At 37.8% G+C, this 21,422-nt stretch overlaps 1 protein-coding gene across 14 annotated transcripts in view; it reads left to right on the plus strand.

Annotated features, from left to right (window-relative positions):
• HECTD1 (HECT domain E3 ubiquitin protein ligase 1) overlaps positions 1–21,422 on the plus strand; it is a 104,025-nt gene that overhangs the window by 36,475 nt on the left and 46,128 nt on the right. For all 14 annotated transcript variants that reach the window (XM_013978136.3, XM_021099880.2, XM_021099877.2 and 11 more), the window contains exons 9-15: positions 687–801; positions 1,593–1,767; positions 7,334–7,472; positions 7,663–7,833; positions 17,955–18,177; positions 18,684–18,947; positions 19,053–19,129. In XM_013978136.3, the coding sequence (XP_013833590.3) occupies positions 687–801; positions 1,593–1,767; positions 7,334–7,472; positions 7,663–7,833; positions 17,955–18,177; positions 18,684–18,947; positions 19,053–19,129 (1,164 nt within the window). The remainder of the gene's footprint in view (positions 1–686; positions 802–1,592; positions 1,768–7,333; positions 7,473–7,662; positions 7,834–17,954; positions 18,178–18,683; positions 18,948–19,052; positions 19,130–21,422) is intronic.

Consider the following 21,422-nt stretch of genomic DNA (forward strand, 5'->3'; position numbering starts at 1 on the left):
CAGCTCTGATTTGACTCCAGCCTGGGATTTCCATATGCTGCACGTTCAGACCTGAAAAGCAAAACATTAATAAATAAATAAAGAAATTGGGAAGAGGAGTTTGATGAAGGAGATGACAGGTTCAGATGTGAAAACATTTAATTGGGAGTTTTTTTTTTTTTTTTTTTAACCATAACAGACTATTTTATTTTATTTTTTAATTTATTTTATTTTATTTTATTTTTGTCTTTTCCAGGGCCGCACCAGTGGCATATGGAGGTTCCCAGGCTAGGGGTCCAATCGGAGCTGTAGCCACCGGCCTATTCCAGAGCCACAGCAACGCCAGATCCAAGCCGTGTCTGCAACCTACACCACAGCTCACGGCAATGCCAGATCCTTAACACACTGAGCGAGGCCAGGGATTGAACCCTAAACCTCATGGTTCCTAGTCGGACTCCTTTCCACTATGCCACGATGGGAACTCCAGTAAATCACTTTTAAGGTGGTATGTGCAGAGGCAGAGATTTCAGTTGATACCTCTTTGATTTAAATAATTCTGTTAAGTCTGCAATCTAAAGTACATGGGTACGATCTAAAGGTTGCCGAATTGGATGTTTAAGAAGTAAGGTGAAGTTAGTAATTTAGTAACTTAGTTAGTTAGTAAGAAGTTAGTAATTTCTATCTAAATTAATGCCTTTCTTTTCTAGACTCTCTTAAGGCATGGTGCAAACCCAGATCTGAGAGATGAAGATGGGAAAACTCCATTAGATAAAGCTCGGGAAAGGGGCCATAGTGAAGTAGTAGCTATTCTTCAGTCTCCAGGTGAGTGGTAATATCTTTCCTTTTAAGCCATCTGACATTACTTTTCAGCTTCTGTTCCATAGAAGTAGCTTTCTGTAGACATGCTAACATTATATAAACAAACAGATGTATATATATACTTTTACCTTTGATAAACCTTTAATAGTGTACTGTTTTGTTCTTTGAGACTGTGGCTGCATAATTCCAGAATGACCAAATTAAAAGTTTAAAGGGTGTAGGAATGTCATAAAGAGTAGTTGGTTATTGTGTAGATTAAGTACATTGACCCAGTTTTTAAGTTTTCAGAGTAGATGAATGCTGAGCCTATGTGAAATATATTTTGGAACCAGAGTTCCTGTCGTGGCTCAGCAGTTAATGAACCCAACTAGTATCCATGAGGATGCGGGTTCAGTGGGTTGGGGGTCTGGTGTTGCTGTGAGCTATGGTATAGATCGCAGACGCAGCTTGGATCCCGTGTTGCTGTGGCTGTGGTATAGGGAGGCAGCTACAGCTCTGATTCTGCCCCTAGCCTGGGAACCGACTGTAGCCCTAAAAAGATAAACGTGTGTGTGTGTGTGTGTGTGTGTGTGTTTGGAACCAAGTGAGGTATCCAAAATTATCTCAAGTTGTGATTCAGCTCATTGGAGGTACTAATAATCTTTATATTTTTCCACCACCTTCGGTAGATACAATGTCCTAATTTGTTTGATTATTCTTAATTAGGATAATTATAGTTGGGCACATTTTAATATTTTTTCATTGAAAGAAAAATTTTTCAAGAAAATGTTTTATTAAGCAATATCTGTCCCTAGGTGATTGGATGTGTCCAGTTAATAAAGGAGATGATAAGAAAAAGAAAGACACAAACAAAGATGAAGAAGAATGTAATGAGCCAAAAGGAGATCCAGAAATGGCACCCATATACTTGAAAAGGTTACTGCCAGTATTTGCACAAACATTTCAGCAGACGATGCTGCCTTCAATAAGGTAGTTATTCATACTACTTGTATTTACTAGTTAAATTATGTCAATTATATAGTTTTATTTATCTCCCTTTTCCAGAAGGATGTGAGGTTATTTTAATATCAAAAAGGTATGGTAAGAATAAGAATTAGATTGGAAATCAGATTGGAGAGCTAAATCTTTCCATCTGAAGATCTGACCAAAGAGAAGGAGTTTTGAAAGTCAAGAAAACTAGCCTAACACCATTTTAGTAGCTCTCTGAATACTCTAGGGAAATTTTTATAAGTACAACAAATATTTATTGAGCTTTATGGAGACCTTTTTGATAGAGTTAGTGTAAGATGGCCACTGGAGGATTTACCCAAAGAATTAAGACTTGGCCCTTGATTATTGTACCCTTGTAAGCTAATGAGGAAGACATAATAATACAGAGTGGAAGTGATATATTAGACATATATTCTCTGGATATATAGATGATTTAACAACTAATTGGTTGGGTAAATTGGAGATTTTATGCAGAAATGAGATTTAAAGTGGTGTTTCTAGGCAGACAGGTCAGTGATCCACAGAGTATGCAAAGGTATGGAGGTCAGTTCATCCTGGTGCAGGTCCTGGTGGCGCTCCCTCTACAGTGTCCAAAGTCTGCCATTTCTGTCCATCTGTTGCTAATAGTCTGGTCCAAGGTCTGTAATTTGACTATGACTGAAGTTGTCTCTAAACTAGTCTTTCTCTTCTTTTTCTCTCCTGTCCCTCTATAGTCTGTGCCTATGTATTAGGCTGCATTAATTTTGTTTTGTTTTTTTAATAAGACACAGTCCATTTATTTAGGTTACCATTTGAGTTGTGAAGTGTAAGTACATTTTTAAAATTTGTTTATTTATTTATTTTTGTCTTTTTAGGGCCACACCTATGGCATATGGAGGTTCCCAGGCTAGGGGTCTTAATTGGAGCTGTAGCCCCAGCTTACGCCAGAGCCACAGCAACTCGGGATCCAAGCCACGTGTGCGACCTCTACCACAGTTCACGGCAATGCCGGATCCTTAACCCACTGAACAACGCCAGGGATTGACCCCGCAACCTCATGATTCCTAGTCAGATTTGTTAACCACTGAACCACGACGGGTACTCCTTTTTTTTTTTTTTTTTTATTGAGGATAAAAGTTGGTTTGGCTACAGCTGGGAAGTGTATTTCTTTCTTTCTTATTTTTTTATTTATTAAAATAGAGTTAATTTACAGTGTTGTACCAGTTTCTGCTGTATAACCAAGTCACCCAATCATACATATGTATACATTCTTTCTCTCATTATCTTCCATCATGGTCTATCCCGAGAGACTGGATATAGTTCCCTGTGCTATACAGTAGGACCTCATTGCTTATCCATTCTAAATGTAATAGTTTATATATCTACAAACCCCAAACTCCCAGTCCATTCCACTCCCTTCCCCCTCCCCTTGCCAACCTCCAGTCTTTTCTCTGACCTCATTTAATGCTAATGTCTAACCCCTTGCCCATTAAAATTACACTATGCTAGCCTTCTTTCTACTTTTGGAGCATTCCATGTACATTCTTAGCTTGGGACTTTTGCACTTCACTTTGTTGGAAACTTTCTGTCCCAGGTCTTGTTGTTTGTTTGTTTTTAGGGCTGCACCCACGGCATGTGGAGGTTCCCAGGCTGGCGGTTGAGTCGGAGCTGCAGTGCCAGCCTATACCACAGCCGCAGCAGTGCCAGATTCAAGCAGCCTTTGTGATCTACACAGCTTATGGCAACACTGGAAATCTGACCCACTGATCGAGGCCAGGGATAGAACCTGCATCCTAATGAATACTAGTCAGATTCGTTTCTGCTGTGCCACAGCAGGAACTCCTGTTCCCAGATCTTTTGAGTGGTTGGTTGCTTCTTATCATTCAAGTTTCAGTTCAAATGCTACATCCATTGACATTTATATGCCTAATTTAAATTTATCCCAGAGCACTTTTCATATCAATCTGATGTTTTATTGTATTCATAGCATTTACACTATCTGAAATCTTGCTCTTTGAATTTTTTGTTTGTTTTATTGTCTGTCTTGGCTCTAAAGCCTCATGAGAGCTGGCCTTTTGTGCTGCTGTATTCCTCCAAAGACAAGGAGGTATAGAATAGGGCTTGATGTTTAGTAGATCCTCGTAGATACTTACTGAGTGATTTAATGAGTGTATTTTGTTTGCTGTTGCAGGTATTTTGGTATCCGTGGAATATAGAATATGTTTGTATAGCTCAATGAGTAAGGTTAAAAGCTGTAGACAAGAGCTTTTATGACCTTTCCAGCCCTTTCTGGTCTAGATAATAAGTGTGGACTCTACCTCACAGTTAAAGAAGGATTTTTAAAGACTTGTGAGGAAATTTGTCACAGTCATATTTGTAATTTGTAGAGATCACTTTGGCAGCCTGGTGGAGAAACGGACTGGAGGAGGGCAAGAATAAAAACAAACTACTTAAAGGTTAATTGCCAGTGTGAAATTCAGACAGATGCTGTGAGACAGGATTGGTGGGAACAAATTCAGGAGGTTCAGAGCTGGGTGTATAGGGACTGAGGATCACGAGTTAGATGTGAGGAATGAAGGAAAGGAAGGGGTGAAGAATGACTGCCAAAATTTTGGCTGAGTGATTAAACATTTGATTTTGGTTATTTTAAGTTAAGGAGATCTTTAGAACATGGAGTTTTTGTAGGATTCAAGTGCCTTAAATACAAATATTATTAGTAGATATTAAAGTGAAAGCAGTCTCCTTTAAATAGGAGAGAAGTGTCCGTCAAATAATTCACTGTGAACATTGTTTTTCATCTTTCCCAAACTGCTCTAGAGGAGTACATGTTAGTGGGACCACTTTTTTTTGTTCAGATTTTTTTTTTTAAGCAAAAGATTGGAATCATATTTAGAAATGAATGAGTTCAATTTTGAACAAGATAATTTTGTCTGAAAATTCTAGATGACTGGGTGTCATGCCAATTAAAGAGTCTTGAGATATTATATTTGGAGTTAAAATTGCTTCATGATAAGGCCATCAGTATGCTGTCATATAACAGTTCCATCAATGGATAGTTATTTTCTATAATTCTTTTAAATATTCAAAGATTGTCAAAACACAATTTTAGTTATATCATATTTGGTGCTACATTTTTCCAGGTTATAGTTAGCTGACACCATTAATTGTGGTGAGTAAGATAGCATGTCTTGGTTGAGACCTTGGCCTCTGGTGTTAGCTCAGAGTGAGTCCAGATGCAAGTGTTGTCATTTGTAGACAGGTAGCCATGGACAGGGTACCAGGTTATCTTAATTCATTTCTGAGATGGAGATAATTATACTTAATTCTCTTTAGGAATGAGAATAAAAATTACATATGTTGTCTTCAGTATAGGGTCTGATATTTCAGAGGTATTTGAAAAGGATAGTTTATTAAAAATATTTTATTATGCATAAGTTAAAACATATTCTGGTGTTGAGTAATAGTATAATGAACCCTATCACATAGCCTCAGTAAGTTTTAACACATATCCCTATCTTAATTCATTTATACTTCCCCAACTGTAATATTTTGAGGTAAATCCAAGACTCACCTAATTTTATCCATGGTTTTTTTTTTTTTTTTTTTTTTAACTATGTATCCATAAAAAATAGGGGTTCTGTGGCATGGGGCATATAGCCAATGTTTTATAATAACTTTAAATGGGGTATAATCTATAAAATTTTTTTTTTTTTTTTTGTCTTTGTCTTTTTAGGGCTGCACCTGCGGCATATGGAGGTTCCCAGGCTAGGGGTTGAATTGGAGATACAGCTGGCAGCCTACGCCACAGCCACAGCAACATGGGATCCAAGCTATGCCTTACTGCACAGCTCACGGCAGTGCTGGACCCACTGAGTAAGGCCAGGTATCGAACCCACATCCTCATGGATACTAGTCAGATTTGTTACTGGTGTGTGTGTATGTATGTGTATTCACATAAGTGTTCCTAGTTCATAATGGCTCAGCATGATGGGGTGACGGCCAGATCGGTGGACAACACACAAACATCCTTTTGCTGTTTTAGTTGAAATAAATCACAATATAAAACTATTATTACACATAAATACTGATTTTTCAACCAATTGTAAAGAGCCGTTAACAAAAACTAGAAGGAATTAATCCTTTTAGGGCAGCTTGCACTCCATCTGCTCACTATTTTCTGTAATGTACTTGAATTTGTAATAAAATACAGTTTAAAATGAAAGAATACAGGAGTTCCCATTGTGGCTCAGTGAGTTAAAAGCCTGACATAGTGTCCATGAGGGTGTGGGTTTGATCTCTGCCCTCACTCAGTGGATTGAGGATCCAGTGTTGTCACAGTCTGGGCATAGGTTACAGATGCGGCTCTCATCCCTCATTTCTGCGGTTGTGGTGTAGGCTGGCAGCTACATCTCTTATTAGACCCCTAGCCCTGTGGCTATAAAAAAAGAAAGAAAGAATTCATAGTGTTAGGAAATTCACCTAGAGAGAGTTAAGAAATACGTAAAGACTACATACTATAGAAATACAGCTGTGTCAGATGCCTGTCTTGGATTTCATTAGCGATTTTTGCTTCTCCATCCTTCCTGAGAAGTCACCTCAAGGGCAGTGATATCTATAGCTTGGTGCCTAGACTAGTGTTAGATGCTCAGAAAGCATGTATTAAATGAATTATTGATTTCTGTGTAATAGACCAGTCTATTGTAATTTGAATTTGTTGACATATGTGTATTTTATTTTAAAAGGAAAAGTTGCTTATTATAAAATTAAGGTTAGTTCATGTGACTTTATTGAGTATCTCCTATGTTCTAAGCAAAGTAGTGTATAATAGAAGGGAAAAGAGTCTTGTTAAAATGAGAATAATTAGGCTCATGGGATTACTAGGTTCTCTTGGCTCAGAAAATGAACATAAACTTAGCTGTAATTGTCTTAATTTTTTTTTTTTTGATCTTTTTAGGGCTGCACCTGTGGCATATGGATGTTCCCAGGCTAGGGGTCGAATTGCAGCTGTCTGTGCCAGATCTGAGCCACGTTTGCAACCATGGCAATGCCAGATCCTTAACCCACCGAGTGAAGCCAGGGATCAAACCTGTGTCCTCATGGATACTAGTCAGGGTTGTTTCTGCTGAGCCACAACGGAAACTCTAAGTCTTTTGTATTTTTTATTAAGTGCATTTTTAACAATTTTTAAATTGGATATTTTCATTTTCATTAAAGTTGTATTTTGTTTTACTTTAGCTTCTTTTTTTTTGGTCTTTTGTCTTTCTAGGGCCACACCCGCATGCAGCATATGGAAGTTCCCAGCCTTAGGGGTCCAATCAGAGCTGTAGCTGCCGTCCTACACTACAGCACTACAGCAACGTGGGATCTGAAGCACACCTGCCACCTACACCACAGTTCACGGCAACGCCGGATCCTTAACCCACTGAGTGAGACCAGGGATCTAACCTTCCTCCTTGTTGATACTAGTCGACTTTGTTAACCACTTAGCCATGACGGGAACTCCTACTTTAGCTTCTTATCGTAGCTTCCTAAAATTGTTTTTTGTTTTTTTGTTTTACTTTTCAAGGAAAGCAAGTCTTGCTCTTATTCGAAAAATGATTCATTTTTGTTCTGAAGCACTCTTAAAAGAAGTTTGTGATTCTGATGTTGGTCACAATTTGCCGACAGTACTAGTGGAGATCACTGCAACTGTTCTTGATCAAGAGGTCAGTTTTTTATCTTTCTTGAAACTCCTATAGCTTTATTCCCTTTAGATTGTAGTGAGTCAAGTAAAATCACTTCTGTCCTGATTTTATCAAATCAGTTTGTCTGTGCAAATGATTGCATTTGTCTACTCCACAGAGCTAAACTTATTTTTTATCATTTTCCCTTCATTTCCTTTTTTTCCTTCTCCAGGATGATGATGATGGCCACTTGTTGGCTCTGCAGATCATAAGAGATTTAGTAGATAAAGGTGGTGATATATTTTTGGATCAGCTAGCCAGACTTGGTGTAATTAGCAAAGTGTCAACATTGGCAGGTCCTTCCTCTGATGATGAGAATGAAGAAGAATCAAAACCAGAAAAAGTAAGTGGTCTTAATTGCAGTGCTATTAGGAATACACTTTCTTTTGAGGAAGTCTAGTTCCAATTATAATAGGTTTTGAGAAAATAATGACAGTTTGGAGTATTACTGTAATTTTTAAAAATTCGATCACTTTTATTTTATAAAATATTATTGTTGTCCCAGAAGTCTCACTGTCCTCATTTCTTTTCATTCTTTTTCTTTTATTGTTCTGTATCAGTGATTTCCACCAGTCTGTCTTCCAGCTCACTTATTCATTCTTTTGCCTCATGTATTCTGCTCTTGATTCCTTCTAGTGTATTTTTCATTTCGGTTATTGTATTCTTCATCTCTATTCTTTAAATCTTCTCACTCTTTGTTAAACATTTCTTGTATCTTTTGATCTGTGCCTCCATTCTTTTTCCAAGACCTTAATCATCTTTACTATCATTATGCTGAATTCTTTTTCAGGAAGATCGCCTATCTCCACTTCACTTAGTTACAGCTTGTTCCTTCTTCTGGTACATATTTCTCTTCCATCTCCTTTTGTCTAACTTTATGTTTGTGGTGTCTGTACCTCAGGTTGCAGGAGTGTAGTTCCTCTTGATTTTAGTGTCTGCCCCTTGGTGGATGGGGTTGGCCCAGGCCCTGTGCAGGCTTCCTGGTGGGAGGGACTTGTTCCTGCTTACTGCTAGGTGGAGCTGGGTCTTGTCCCTCTGGTGGGAAGAGCCATGTCAAAGGGTATGTTTAGAGGCAGCTGTGGACTCAGGACAACTTTAGGCAGCCTGTCTGCTGATGGGTAGAGCTGTATTCCCACCTTGGTGGTTGCTTGACCTTAGGCATCCCAGCACTAGAGCCTGCAGGCTCTTGGGTGGGGATAGGTCTTAGTGCCAAAATGGTGACCTGTAGAACTCACGCTGATGAATATTCCCTGGGGCCTCTGCCACCAGTGTCCTTGCCATCACAGTGAGCCACAGCTGACCCCCACCTCCTCAGGACACTCTACAAGATCCACAGGTAGGTCTAACTCAGGCTCTTATAAGTCACTGCTTTTCCGTGGGTCCCAGAGAACATGGAATCTTGTGTTTGCCCTCAAGACTGCAGTCTTTTTTCCCCCAGTCCTATGGAGATCTTTCACTCAAGTCCTGCTGGCCTTCAAAGCCAAGTACTCTAGAAGTTCCTCCTCCTGATAACAGACCCCCAGGCTGGGGAGCCTGACCTAGGGCTCAGAACTCTCACTTTTGTGGGAGGACCTTTGAGATACAATTATTTTCTAGTTTGTGAGTTGCTCACCTGGCAGCTATAGGATTTGATTATATCAGAAAGTGCCTTTCCTACTGTCTTGTTGTAGCTGCTTTTTTCTCTTTGGATGTAGAATATCTTTCTTGTTGGGCTCCAGTCTTTTTTGTTGATGGAAACGAAAAATTTTCCAGCAGTTAGTTGTGATTTTGGTGTTGCTGTGCAAGGAGGTGAGCTAGATCCTTCCACTCACCCATCTTGTCTCCTACCCCCCTTTTCCTGCCACAGTGCTATGAGATTAGAAACCACTGAAAAAACTAAAAAACACAAACATGTGGAGGGTAAACAGTGTCTTAATAAACAACCAGTGCATCACTGAAGGAATCACAGAAGAAATAAAAAATATCTAGAGATGAATGAAAATAAAAACATGATAATCTAAAAGCTATGGGACAGCAAAAGCAGTTCTTAGAGGGAAGTTCATAGCAATACAGTCTTAATTCAGGAAACAAGAAAAATGTCAAGTAGGCAATCTAACCTTACATCTGAAGAAACTAGAGAAAGAAGAACAAACAAAACCCAGTTAGTAGAATGAAAGAAATCATAAAGATCAGAGCAGAAATAGATGATATAGATACAAAGAAAACAATAGAAAAGATCAGTGGAACTAAAAGCTGGTTTTTTGAAAAGAGCAACAAAACTGATAAACCTTTAGCCAGACTCATCAAGAGAAAAAGGGAGAGGGCTCATATCAATAAAATTAGAAATGAAAAAGGAGAAGATACAGCAGACATCACAAAAATATAAAGGATCAAAAAATACTACTATAAGCAACTGTATGCCAATATAATGGGCAACCCAGAAGAAATGGGCAAATTTTTAGAAAGATATAAACATCCAAGACTGAAGAAAATGTGAACAGACCAATTACAAGAGCTGAAATTGAAACTGTGACTAAAAACCAAACAAACAAAAGTACAGGACCAGATGGCTTCACAGTTGAATTCTACCAAACATTTAGCGAAGAGTTTTAACACCTATTCTTCTGAAACTCTTCCAAAAAGTTGCAAGAGACAGGAACACTCCCAAACTCATTCCATTAAGCTACCATCACACTGATACCAAAATCAGACAAAGATACCACACACAAAAAAATTACAGGCCAATATGCTGATGAACATAGGGGCAAATATCCACAACAAAATACTAGCAAACCAAATCCAAAATACATTAAAAGAATCAGGATGAAATGGGCTTTATCCCAGGAATGCAAGGATTTTTCAGTATTGGCAAATATGAGTGCCATACACCACATTAACAAACCAAAGAATGAAAATGATATGATCATCTCAACAGAAGCAGAAAAAGCTTTGGACAAAATTCAACATCCATTTATGATAAAAACTCTAGAAAAGTGGGCATAGAGCAAACCTACCTCAACATAATAAAGGACATACATGACAAACACACAGCTAACATCACACAGAAATGAGAAGGATTTCTCCAAGATCAGGAGCAAGACAAGGATGCCCACTCTTACCACTTTTATTCTACATGGTTTTGGAAGTCCTAGCCATAGTAATTAGAAAAAAAAAAAAAATCCAAAGAACCCAAATTGGAAAAGAAGTAAAACTGTCACTATTTGCATAGAACATGATACTGTATGTAGAAAATCCTAAAGATACTACAGAAAACTACTAGAACTTATCAATGAATTTGATAAAGTTGCAGGATACAAAATTAATTCACAAATCATTTGCATTTCTATACACTATCAGTAAAAGATCAGAAAGAGAAATTAAGGAAACAATTCCATTTACCATTGCACCAAAAAGAATAAATTACTTAGGGATGAACTTACCCAAGGAGACAAAAGACCCATACTCTAAAAACTGTAAGATGCTGAAAAGGAAATTGAACATGACACAGATAGAAATATATACAATGTTCTTGGATTGGAAGATTCAGTATTGTCAAAATGACTGTCCTTTCTAAGGAATTTGATAGCATTCAGTGCAATCCCTATCAAACTACCAATGGCATTTTTCACAGAAATAGAACAAAAAAATTTTCAATTTATATGGAAACAGAAGCAACTCCAAATAGCCAAAGCAATCCTGAGAAAGAAAAATGGACCTTTGGGGAGTTCCCTTCATGGCGCAGCAGAAATGAATCTGACTAGAAACCATGAGGTTGCAGGTTCGATCCCTGGCCTTGCTCAGTGGGTTAAGGATCTGGTGTTGCCATGAGCTGTGGTGTAGGTTGCAGACATGGCTTGGATCTGGAGTTGCTGTGGCTCTGGAGAGGTGGCAGCTGTAGCTCTGATTAGACCCCTAGCCTGGGAAACTCCATATGTGGTGGGTGCAGCCCTAAAATGACAAAAGACAAAAAAATTAAAAAAAATAAAGAAAAAAAAATAAAGGAAAACAGAGCTGTAGGAATTGGGGTCCCTAACTATACTATAAAGCTACAGTCATCAAAACTGTATAGCACTGGCACGAAAACAGAAATGTAGATCAGTGGAACAGGTTAGAAAGCCCAGAGATAAACCCATGTATCATCTATAGTCAACTAATTTGTAACAAAGGAGACAAGAATATATACAATAAATGGTGCTGAGAAAACTGGACAGCTACATGTAAAAGAATGAAATTAGAACATTCTTTAACACCATGCACAAAAATAAATTCAAAATGGATTAAAGACCTAAATGTATGACCAGATACAACAAAACTAGTAGAAGAAGACATAGGCAGAACACTCTTTGACATAAAAACAGTAGTTATCTTTTTGGATCCACCTCCTAGAGTAGTGAAAATAAAAACAAAATAAACCAGTGGAACCTAATTCCATCCAAAAGCTAATTAAACGCTTTTGCACAGCAAAGGAAACCAGAAACAAAACAAAAAGCTCACAGAACGGGAGAAAATATTCATTGCAGCACTGTTAATAATGGCCAAGACATGGAAGCAACCTAAAATAAATATCCATTGACAGATGAATGGATAAAGAAGATGTGGCACATATATACAATGGAATACTACTCAGCCATAAAAGGAATGGAATAATTCCATTTGCAGTAACATGAATGCAAGTAGAGATTCTCATTCTAAATGAAGTGAGAGAAAGACAAAAATCATATGGTATCTCTTACATGTGGAATCTAAAAAAATTGATACAAATGAACTTATTTACAAAACAGAACCAGACTCCAAGATTTTGAAACCAAATTTATGATTACCAAAGGGAAAATGTGGGGGGAGGAATAAGTTTGGGGTTAACATATACACACTACAATATATAAAGTAGATAACCAGTAAGGACCTACTGTATAGCACAAGGAACTCTATTCAATATTCTCCCAACAACCTAGATCAGAAAATAGTTTGAAAAAGAATGAATATGTTGGTATAATTGAATCACTTTACTGTATGCCTGAAACTAGCACAACATTGTAAACAACTATGCTGTAATATAAAATTATAAAGAACAAAAAACTATTGACAAAATTTAAAACTTGCAAAAAAGTTGTAAATAAAGAATATCAGAATATTCTCTATCCAAAATTGCTAATTATTGCAGGCTTGCCCCATTTACTTTTACTTACAAAGACGACGTGTATGTGGACAAATCTGAAATATACTACCTGTGGAATTCCTGTTGTGGTTCAGCAGTAAGGAACCCAACTAGTATCCATAAGGACATGGGTTCAATCCCTGGCCCTGATCAGTGGGTTAAAGATCCGGCATTGCTGGGAACTATGGTGTGGGTCACAGATGAGGCTTGAATCTAGTGTTGCTGTAGCTATGGTGTAGGCCACAGATGAGGCTTGAATCTAGTGTTGCTGTAGCTATGGTGTAGGCCAGTAGCTGCAGTTCCCATTTGACCCCTACCCTGGGAACATCGATATGCCACACCTGTGGCCCTAAAAAAATAAAAAAAAATAAAAATAAAAAAATAAAATATATTATTTAAGAGAAAGTGCATACACAGAGCCCCTTTTTATACCTAAAATAACTCCAAAACCAGGATATTCTTTTATATAATCCTAGAGTAGTTATCTAAATGAGGAAATTCAGTATTTATAGAAAATTTGATTTTATCCAGAGACTGTATTCAAATTTGTCATTGTCCCTAGGAGCCGTCCAGGGAGACAAAAGACCTGTACCCCATCCCTCCTTCCTAGTGCAGGATCTAGTCCAGGAACACATTACTTTTGGTGTCATGTTTGTTCCATTTCTCAGTTTTTATTTTTCTCTGATAGCATTGGCATTTTTTGAAGACTATAGACCATTTAGTTTGGACAGTTACCCTCAGATTGTGTTTGTGTCATGTTTCTTCATGATTAGATCAGGGTTGTGTTTTTAGCAGGATGACAGTGAGGTGATGTTATTGGCTTACTCTGAAAAATGTGCCTTCCTGGAGGCACGTGATCTCTCTTCACCTGCTGATGATTTTATCTTGAATCGGTTTGTTGAGTTTGCCTTGTTACTTTTTTGTAAAGTTACTCTTTTTCCTTTTGTTAATAAGTAATTTGTGGGGAGATATTTTGAGACTATGCAAATATGCTCCTCGTTAAATTTTTATGTACTAGTTTCAGTATCTATTGATAATTCTTACCTTAGATTGCATATTAAAAGTATACTCTGGAGTTTCTTTATGGCTCAGCAGTTAGAGAACCCGACTAGCATCCAAGAGGATGTAGGTTCAATCCCTGGCTGGCCTCACTCAGTGGGTTAAGGATCCGATTGCCATGAGCTGTTGTGTAGGTCACAGATGTGGCTACAATCCTGCGTTGCTGTGGCTCTGGGGTAAGCCATTAGCTACAGTTCCGAATGGACCCCTAGCCTGGGAACCTCCAGATGTCATGAATGCAGCCCTAAAAAGACAAAAAAAAAAAAAAAAAAAAAGACCAAAAAAGAAAATGTATTCATACTCTATCTGGGGCGTTCACTGACCTGGGAATTTGTGTGTGCTGTGGGTGTGGCCAGAAAATAAAATAAATAAATAAAATATACCCCTTTTCTGTCTCTACCAATTGTCAGCAGTAATTTAGTCCTAACATTTAGTCAGTACTTCCTACATATTAGTAGTAATATTTTTGTAGGAATACCAGAGTATGGATTTTAATTGTAGAATCCTTTTTGTGTGTGTTTGTGTGTTTCTCAAGTTATTGGGGATTTAACAGAAAACAAAACAAGAGGTGATACCTGGGTTCATCGCTCTAGAATTCTTGCATATGAGAAGTAGGTTACAGATCTCAGTAGTTTTTTTGTAGAAATTAACAAGCAAATTCTAAAAATTATATGAAAATAATAGGAACATAGATAGCCAAAAGGAACCTTGAAAAGGAGCAAAATTGAAGGACATAAATCAGCACATTTCTGGTCTTATAAAACTATAGTAATCAGAAAATGTGGTAGTGGTGTAAAATTAGACTAGTCGCACTAGTCACCCATTCATATATGGTCAGTTGATTTTCAAACAAAATGCTAAGATAATTCAGTCAGGAAAGGGATGCTCTCTTTTAAAAAATGATACTTGAACAAGTGAAAAATATGAAATCTTACCATTTACATTTATAAAATTTAATCAGAAATGAATCATGGACTGAAATGTATGGGCTAAAATTGTATGGTAAGGGTTCTAGAGGAAAAAGAATAAAATCTCAGTGACCTTGAGCATTTTAAAGGTTTCTTAAATAAGATATTAAAATATGTATTATAGGATAACAAAAAAATCATTAAGTTGTCTTTGTTAAATGTTTGGGAGTTCCCTCTATGGTGCAGTGGGTTAAGAATCTGACTGCAGTGGCTTAGGTTGCTGTGGAGGTTCGAGTTTGATCCCCAGCTTCACATAGTAGGTTAAGGGATCCATTTTGTCACTATGGCTCAGATTCAGTCCCTGGAACTTCCATGTGCCACATGTGCAGCCATAAAATAAAATAGAATTTTTGCTATTCAAAATGTATTATTTAGAAAATGAAAAGATAAGCCAGAAAAATTTTTGAAGTTAAAATTTTATATTTTTATTTGACCTTTTTATTGTTATTATTTTTTGGCTGCACCCAGGGCATGTGGAAATTCCTGAGCCAAGGATCAAACCCATGCCACAACGGCAACCTGAGCTGCTTCAGTGACAAGGCCAGATCCTTAACCCACTACACCACAAGGGAACCCCTGGCTTTCATGTTTAATAGACATTTTTCGGTGCCCTCAAAGGACCCTTGGGAGATAATGTCATGGCTCAACAGAAACGAATCCAATTAGTATCCATGAGAATGCAGGTTTGATCCCTGGCCTTGCTCAGTGGGTCAGGGATTGGTGTTGCCATGAGTTGTAGTGAAGGTTGCAGATGCAGCTCAGATCTGGCATGGCTTTGGTTGTGGCCAGCATCTCTAGCTCCAGTTCGACCCCTATCCTGGGAACTGGAAACTTCCATATGTCAGAGGTGCGGCCCTAAAAAGTTTAAAAAAAAAAGGACTCGGAGTTCCTGTCATGGCTCAGTGGTTAACGAATCTGACTAGGAACCATGAGGTTGCGGGTTCGATCCCTGGCCTCACTCAGTGGGTTAGGGATCCGGCATTGCCGTGAGCTGTGGTGTAGGTTGCAGACACTGTTCGGATCCCACATTGCTGTGGCTCTGGCATAGGCCTGTGGCTACAGCTCCAATTAGACCCTTAGCCTGGGAACCTCCATATGCCGCAGGAGCAGCCCTAGAAAAGGCAAAAAGACCAAAAAAAAAAAAGGGGGGGGGGGGCTCTTGGCTGATCATTTTCCAGCTGAAGAGATATTCCGTTATCATGTAAGGGGGGATGTCTCTACTGAGAGGTTTGCTTTTTTTTTTTTTTGCTTTTTTTTTTTTTCTTTTTGTCTTTTGAGGGCTGCATCCACAGCATATGGAGGTTCCCAGGCTAGGGGTCTAATCGGAGCTGTAGCCTCCAGCCTTCACCAGAGCCACAGCAACTCCAGATCTGAGCCCTGTCTGCAACCTACCCCACAGTCCACGGCAACGCCAGATCCTTAACCCACTGAGCAAGGCCAGGGATCGAACCACAACCTCATGGTTCCCAGTTGGATTAGTTAACCACTGAGCCATGATGGGAACTCCAGTTTGGCTTATTCTTAATTCCTTTGTATATAATGACTCTTTCTTCCTCTGTCTTTAAGACTTTGTAACTGATTTTTAGCAAGTTGTCTTTTATGTACTTAACTGTGTTTGATGTGTGGGTGAAGGGGTCTACATTTGGGTTTCCGCTCATGCTCAGGATTATGGAGCAAGCCTTGTGAGCTTACAGATCAAATATGGAACATTTTTGAACTACTGATATCAGGATTTTCCACTCTGGCTATTTGGAATGCAAATGTCTGACCACCTTGTGTGACCTCTGGGAATTGTTCAGCTTACAATTTTCAAATCATTCTTTACCCAGCCTTATGGAATGTCACCTGTACATGAGTGGTCTAGCTCAGTAGAGACGTTCTGGTGATGACTTTGGAGATTTCTGGGGATCTTTTTTGTTGACTCCCTGATCCTGAACTCATCTACCTCATATTCCATTTTCCTTAATCTCTTCAAACACAGATCTCCATTTCCTTAACTCATACTGCTCCTCTGTGTTCCTCTTCTTAACACCTTAGCCACAAAACTCTCTCTGGGCCTAAGGGGCTTATTTGTTTCTTTTTTCTGGGGGATCATTCAGTCCTATGTTGCTAGTTGTCTAATATTTGAAAATATTTTGTCATATATTTTTTGTCTTTGTTTTAGTTTACAACGGATAGGCAAGTCTTGGTTCTTATTAATCTCTTGTGGTCTGGAAGACAGTACTTATGTTTAGAGAAATTTGCAACCCATATTTTATAGTCTTATTTTAGTGTTGCAAGCTAACTACTACTTCAGAGAGAAAAAACATGTAAATGATATATATATATATTTTAATTTTTATTTATAAGCCTTTGTAAAGTTTAAAAATACTTTACCCACATGTGCGTGCATGCACATACATGCCAAGATCATATGCTAATGATGAATATTGTTAATATTTTTTATTTTTATTTATTTATTTTGTCTTTTTAGGGCCACATCAACAGCATATGGCGGTTTCCCAGCTAGGGGTCCATTTGGAGCTGTAGCCACCAGCCTACGCCACAGCCACTGCAACGCAGGATCCAAGGTAGGTCTGCAACTTACACCACAGCTCACAGCAATGCCAGACACTTAACCCACTGAGTGAGGCCAGCCAGGGATTGAACCTGTGTCCTCTTGGATGCTAGTCGGGTTTGTTAACTGCTGAGCCATGGCGGGAACTCCAAATATTAATATTTAAGTGTTATCAATAGAATAAAAAGTTTTAGGATGCCAGGCCAGGCAGATAGTGTTTTACAGTGTTAAACATACAATCACTAATGTTTTTATGATTATAGGAATAATCCAGTATATTTGATTCACTTGTCTAAGGGTGAGGCATTACAGTTTATTCTTAAAAAGCAGCTCTGGTGATTCTTTTGCACTGCTAGGTTTGGATACCTTTGATCTAGTGTAAACATGCATTTTTTACAAATAATCTATTTATGAATAATCTGTTAGGTCCAGAGATGTGGTGAGCTTATCAAGTGCTAGATAATTAGCTAATTGTGTTTCGACCTAATCCATTTGTCTTCTTTACCCTTAAATCTGAAAATGTTGTAACTTAGGTCATTATGCAGATTTCTTAACATTTTTAGGACTGTGTAAGATTTCATTATAGATAATTTGTTGAATCAGAATATGTATTAACCTATAGGAAGCTAAATATTCAGGGTATTTTAATTATAAATTTGATTCATGGTCATGTTTTCTGTAAGTACGTATGAATATTTGGAATAGAAATAATTTTCCATGTTTCATTGAATAATTTTATACAATAGGAAGATGAACCACAGGAAGATGCTAAAGAATTGCAGCAGGGTAAACCATATCATTGGAGAGACTGGTCAATCATTAGGGGAAGGGACTGCTTATATATATGGAGTGATGCGGCAGCCTTGGAATTATCCAATGGAAGTAATGGATGGTTTAGATTTATCTTGGATGGAAAACTTGCCACCATGTATTCAAGTGGTAGTCCTGAAGGTGGATCGGATAGTTCAGGTAATACTTTGTTTTTATTAGAATATTTTACTAGTTTCTATAATTTTGATAATGTTTTTCTGATCATACTTCTGCTACTGTTGTCATAGAAATAGCACATCCTTCATAATCATATGGCCTTTTCTTTAATATCGACAGAAAAATGATTGTACCATGAAAACATTTCATGTCTTTTTTTGTGTTACATAAGAAACGGCATTGTATCTTCTTTTACTCTTTCTATCCTTTTAGGTAAAGATGCCTCTTTTCATATAATGATGAATTACACATGTGTGATGCTGTCCCAAATTACATCTTTTCCCCAAAGCCTTCTACTTCAAAAATTTATGGCTGGAGAATTGCTTTTATGCCTGAACCTAAATGTATCAGACTTATGAGAATATACTATGAAACGAAATTGTAAATCATTTTTTTTTAGTAAAATTGATATTCCAGGAGGTAGTTTCATTTTAAAAACGTAATATTTGAAAGGATGAGGTTTTAAAGCAATCGTTTTGTTTTTATAGAAAGCAGAAGTGAATTCTTAGAGAAGCTACAAAGAGCTCGAGGCCAAGTAAAGCCTTCTACTTCAAGTCAGCCTATACTCTCAGCACCAGGACCTACTAAACTCACTGTAGGGAATTGGTCACTAACATGTTTGAAAGAAGGAGAAATTGCTATTCATAACTCAGATGGTCAGCAAGCAACAATATTGAAAGAAGATTTACCTGGTTTTGTGTTTGAGTCTAATAGAGGAACCAAACATTCATTTACTGCAGAAACTTCTCTGGGTAAGTATGTAGGCATGTAAGTTTAGCAGGTGAGAATAAATGAATATGCTGAATTGCAATAAAATATATTCTGTGAAATAACTTTTTTTTTCTTTTTTTTTTAAGGTTCAGAATTTGTGACTGGCTGGACTGGCAAGAGAGGCAGAAAACTAAAATCTAAGTTAGAAAAAACAAAGCAAAAGGTATATTTGTGAAATTTGCTGGGGTTTTTTGTCTTTTATACTAACAAGGTTTCAGTGGTAGATTGTAGACATTTCAAAAATTGAGCCATGGAATTCCTGCTGTGGTGCAGCAGATTAATGATCCAGCTTGTCTTTGTGGAGGTGCTGGTTCACTCCCTCGTGCCTGGCACTGTGGATTAAGGATCCAGCATTGCCACAGCTGTGGTGTGGGTCGCAGCTGTGGCTCGGACTCAGTCCCTGGCCTGGGAACTTCCATATGCTGTGGGTGCACAGCCCCCCCCAAGAAAAGAAAAGAAAAAGCCAGTGTATTTCCATCTTTATTATATTGATTGATCTTGAATTTTTAAAATTTTTAATGGAAAACGAAATAATTTCATGGTTAGATTCTGTATTTTCTGGTGACATTTTAATTTTATCTGTAATACGAATGATATAAAATAGTTTTGTATTTTCATGAGTTTGGCCATGGAAATGGTAGTAATGGTTTTTATTTGGAGCAGTTTAGATTTGTATAAAATGTTGATGTGATCATTTCCAGCTGTTGATGTCCTAGGCCATCCCAAAGATATTTCTACATTTCCACAAGCTAGAACTTGGAACAAAATTGCTTCCTTGATGTCTCTGTTTCTCTTTTTCTTTAATTTTTAAATATATATTATCTCTAGAATTAGATATATTATTTCATGATTGATTCTGTGTTTAAAAAAAAAAAAATGTGAATCCCGATATTCTTTCCAGTTCAGTATATCTTAAGGGCATTTGAGAAAGAAATATCTCAATTGAATATAGCCATAGATGGTAAAAGGAATTCGAACTAAATACAGTTTTCATTTTTCTTGATAGTTGTGTTCTATAAAGTAGCCATGAATACTGAAGCATTGCTTCAAGCAGAAATACAGACTTAGGTTCCTGTGAGGCTCTGTTCATGTTTTAAAAGTTTTTGATGCACTGCACTTAATGACAAATGACTGCGAAAAGCACAAGTGTTTTTTTTTTGGAGAATACTTTTTTTAATTACTCAATGAATTTTATTACTTTATAGTTGTACCGTGATCATCACAACTGAATTTTATAGCATTTCCATCCCAAACCCTCAGTGCATCCCCCCACCCCCTAGCCTGTCTCATTTGGAAACCATAAGTTTTAGCACCACAAGTATTGATTTGTGGATTATAAATACATTTTACTGACTAGTTGATTTCACAGATGTGAAATTCTCAAACACTGAGGCTCAACTATAATTATTTATAAATCTACCATTCAGCTATCTCAGGAGTTTTTTGAAATAACTATTATGTTGTATTATGCAACCAAATCTAATATGTTGTATTACCCAACTAAATAACTAATATGTTGTATTACCCAAACAAAAGTTCACAGGGAACTGAACTTATACAGTATAAAAGATTGGAAAACAAGGAGGACATAGTCTTTGTCTTATAATTTCATATGCTTAAAAAAAATGATTATTGATTCAAATCTTTGGAATCAGTAGTAACTCAGTGAATCATGTGGCTATTCTTTTGCATATGGTAGCAGAACGTAACAAAATTTACTAATCTTAGGTAAAAATAATTTTAACTGTTTTTGTTTTTTGTGTTTTTTTTAGTGCTGCATCCTCGGCATATGGAGGTTCCCAGGCTAGGGGTCTAATCAGAGCTACAGCTATTGGCCTATGCCACAGCCACAGCAATGCCAGATCCAAGCCACGTCTGTGACCTACATCACAGCTCACAGCAATGCTGGATCCTTAACCCACTGGATCAAACCAGGCTAGGGATCAAACCCGCTTCATGGTTTCTAGTTGGATTCGTTTCCGCTGTGCCATGATGGGAACTCCTAACGATTAGTTTTAACCTCAGTTTTTCTTTCTTTCTTTTTTTTTTTTTTTTGTCTTTTTGTCTTTTTGCTATTTCTTGAGCCGCTCCCGTGGCGTATGGAGGTTCCCAGGCTAGGGGTCGAATCAGAGCTGTAGCCACCTGCCTATACCAGAGCCACAGCAACGCGGGATCCGAGCCATGTCTGCAACCTACACCACAGCTCACGGCAACGCCGAATCCGAGCAACGCCGGATCCTTAACCCACCGAGCAAGGGCAGGGACCGAACCCGCAACCTCATGGTTCCTAGTCAGATTCGTTAACCACTGCGCCATGATGGGAACTCCTCAGTTTTTATTTCTTACCAGTGTTTATAAGAGAATAGTTTCTTCACTGTTGTCTAGTAGCCAGAACTTATTTTTTTAATTCTGAAAGCCATAGTAAAATAGGATGGGGAGTTCCCTTCTTGGTGCAG

Source organism: Sus scrofa, chromosome 7 (genome assembly GCF_054392235.1).
Source record: "Sus scrofa isolate SSC_HxYL_T2T_F1_AM1 chromosome 7, Sscrofa_HxYL_maternal_Yorkshire_Landrace_v2.0, whole genome shotgun sequence".
Lineage (NCBI taxonomy): Eukaryota > Metazoa > Chordata > Mammalia > Artiodactyla > Suidae > Sus > Sus scrofa.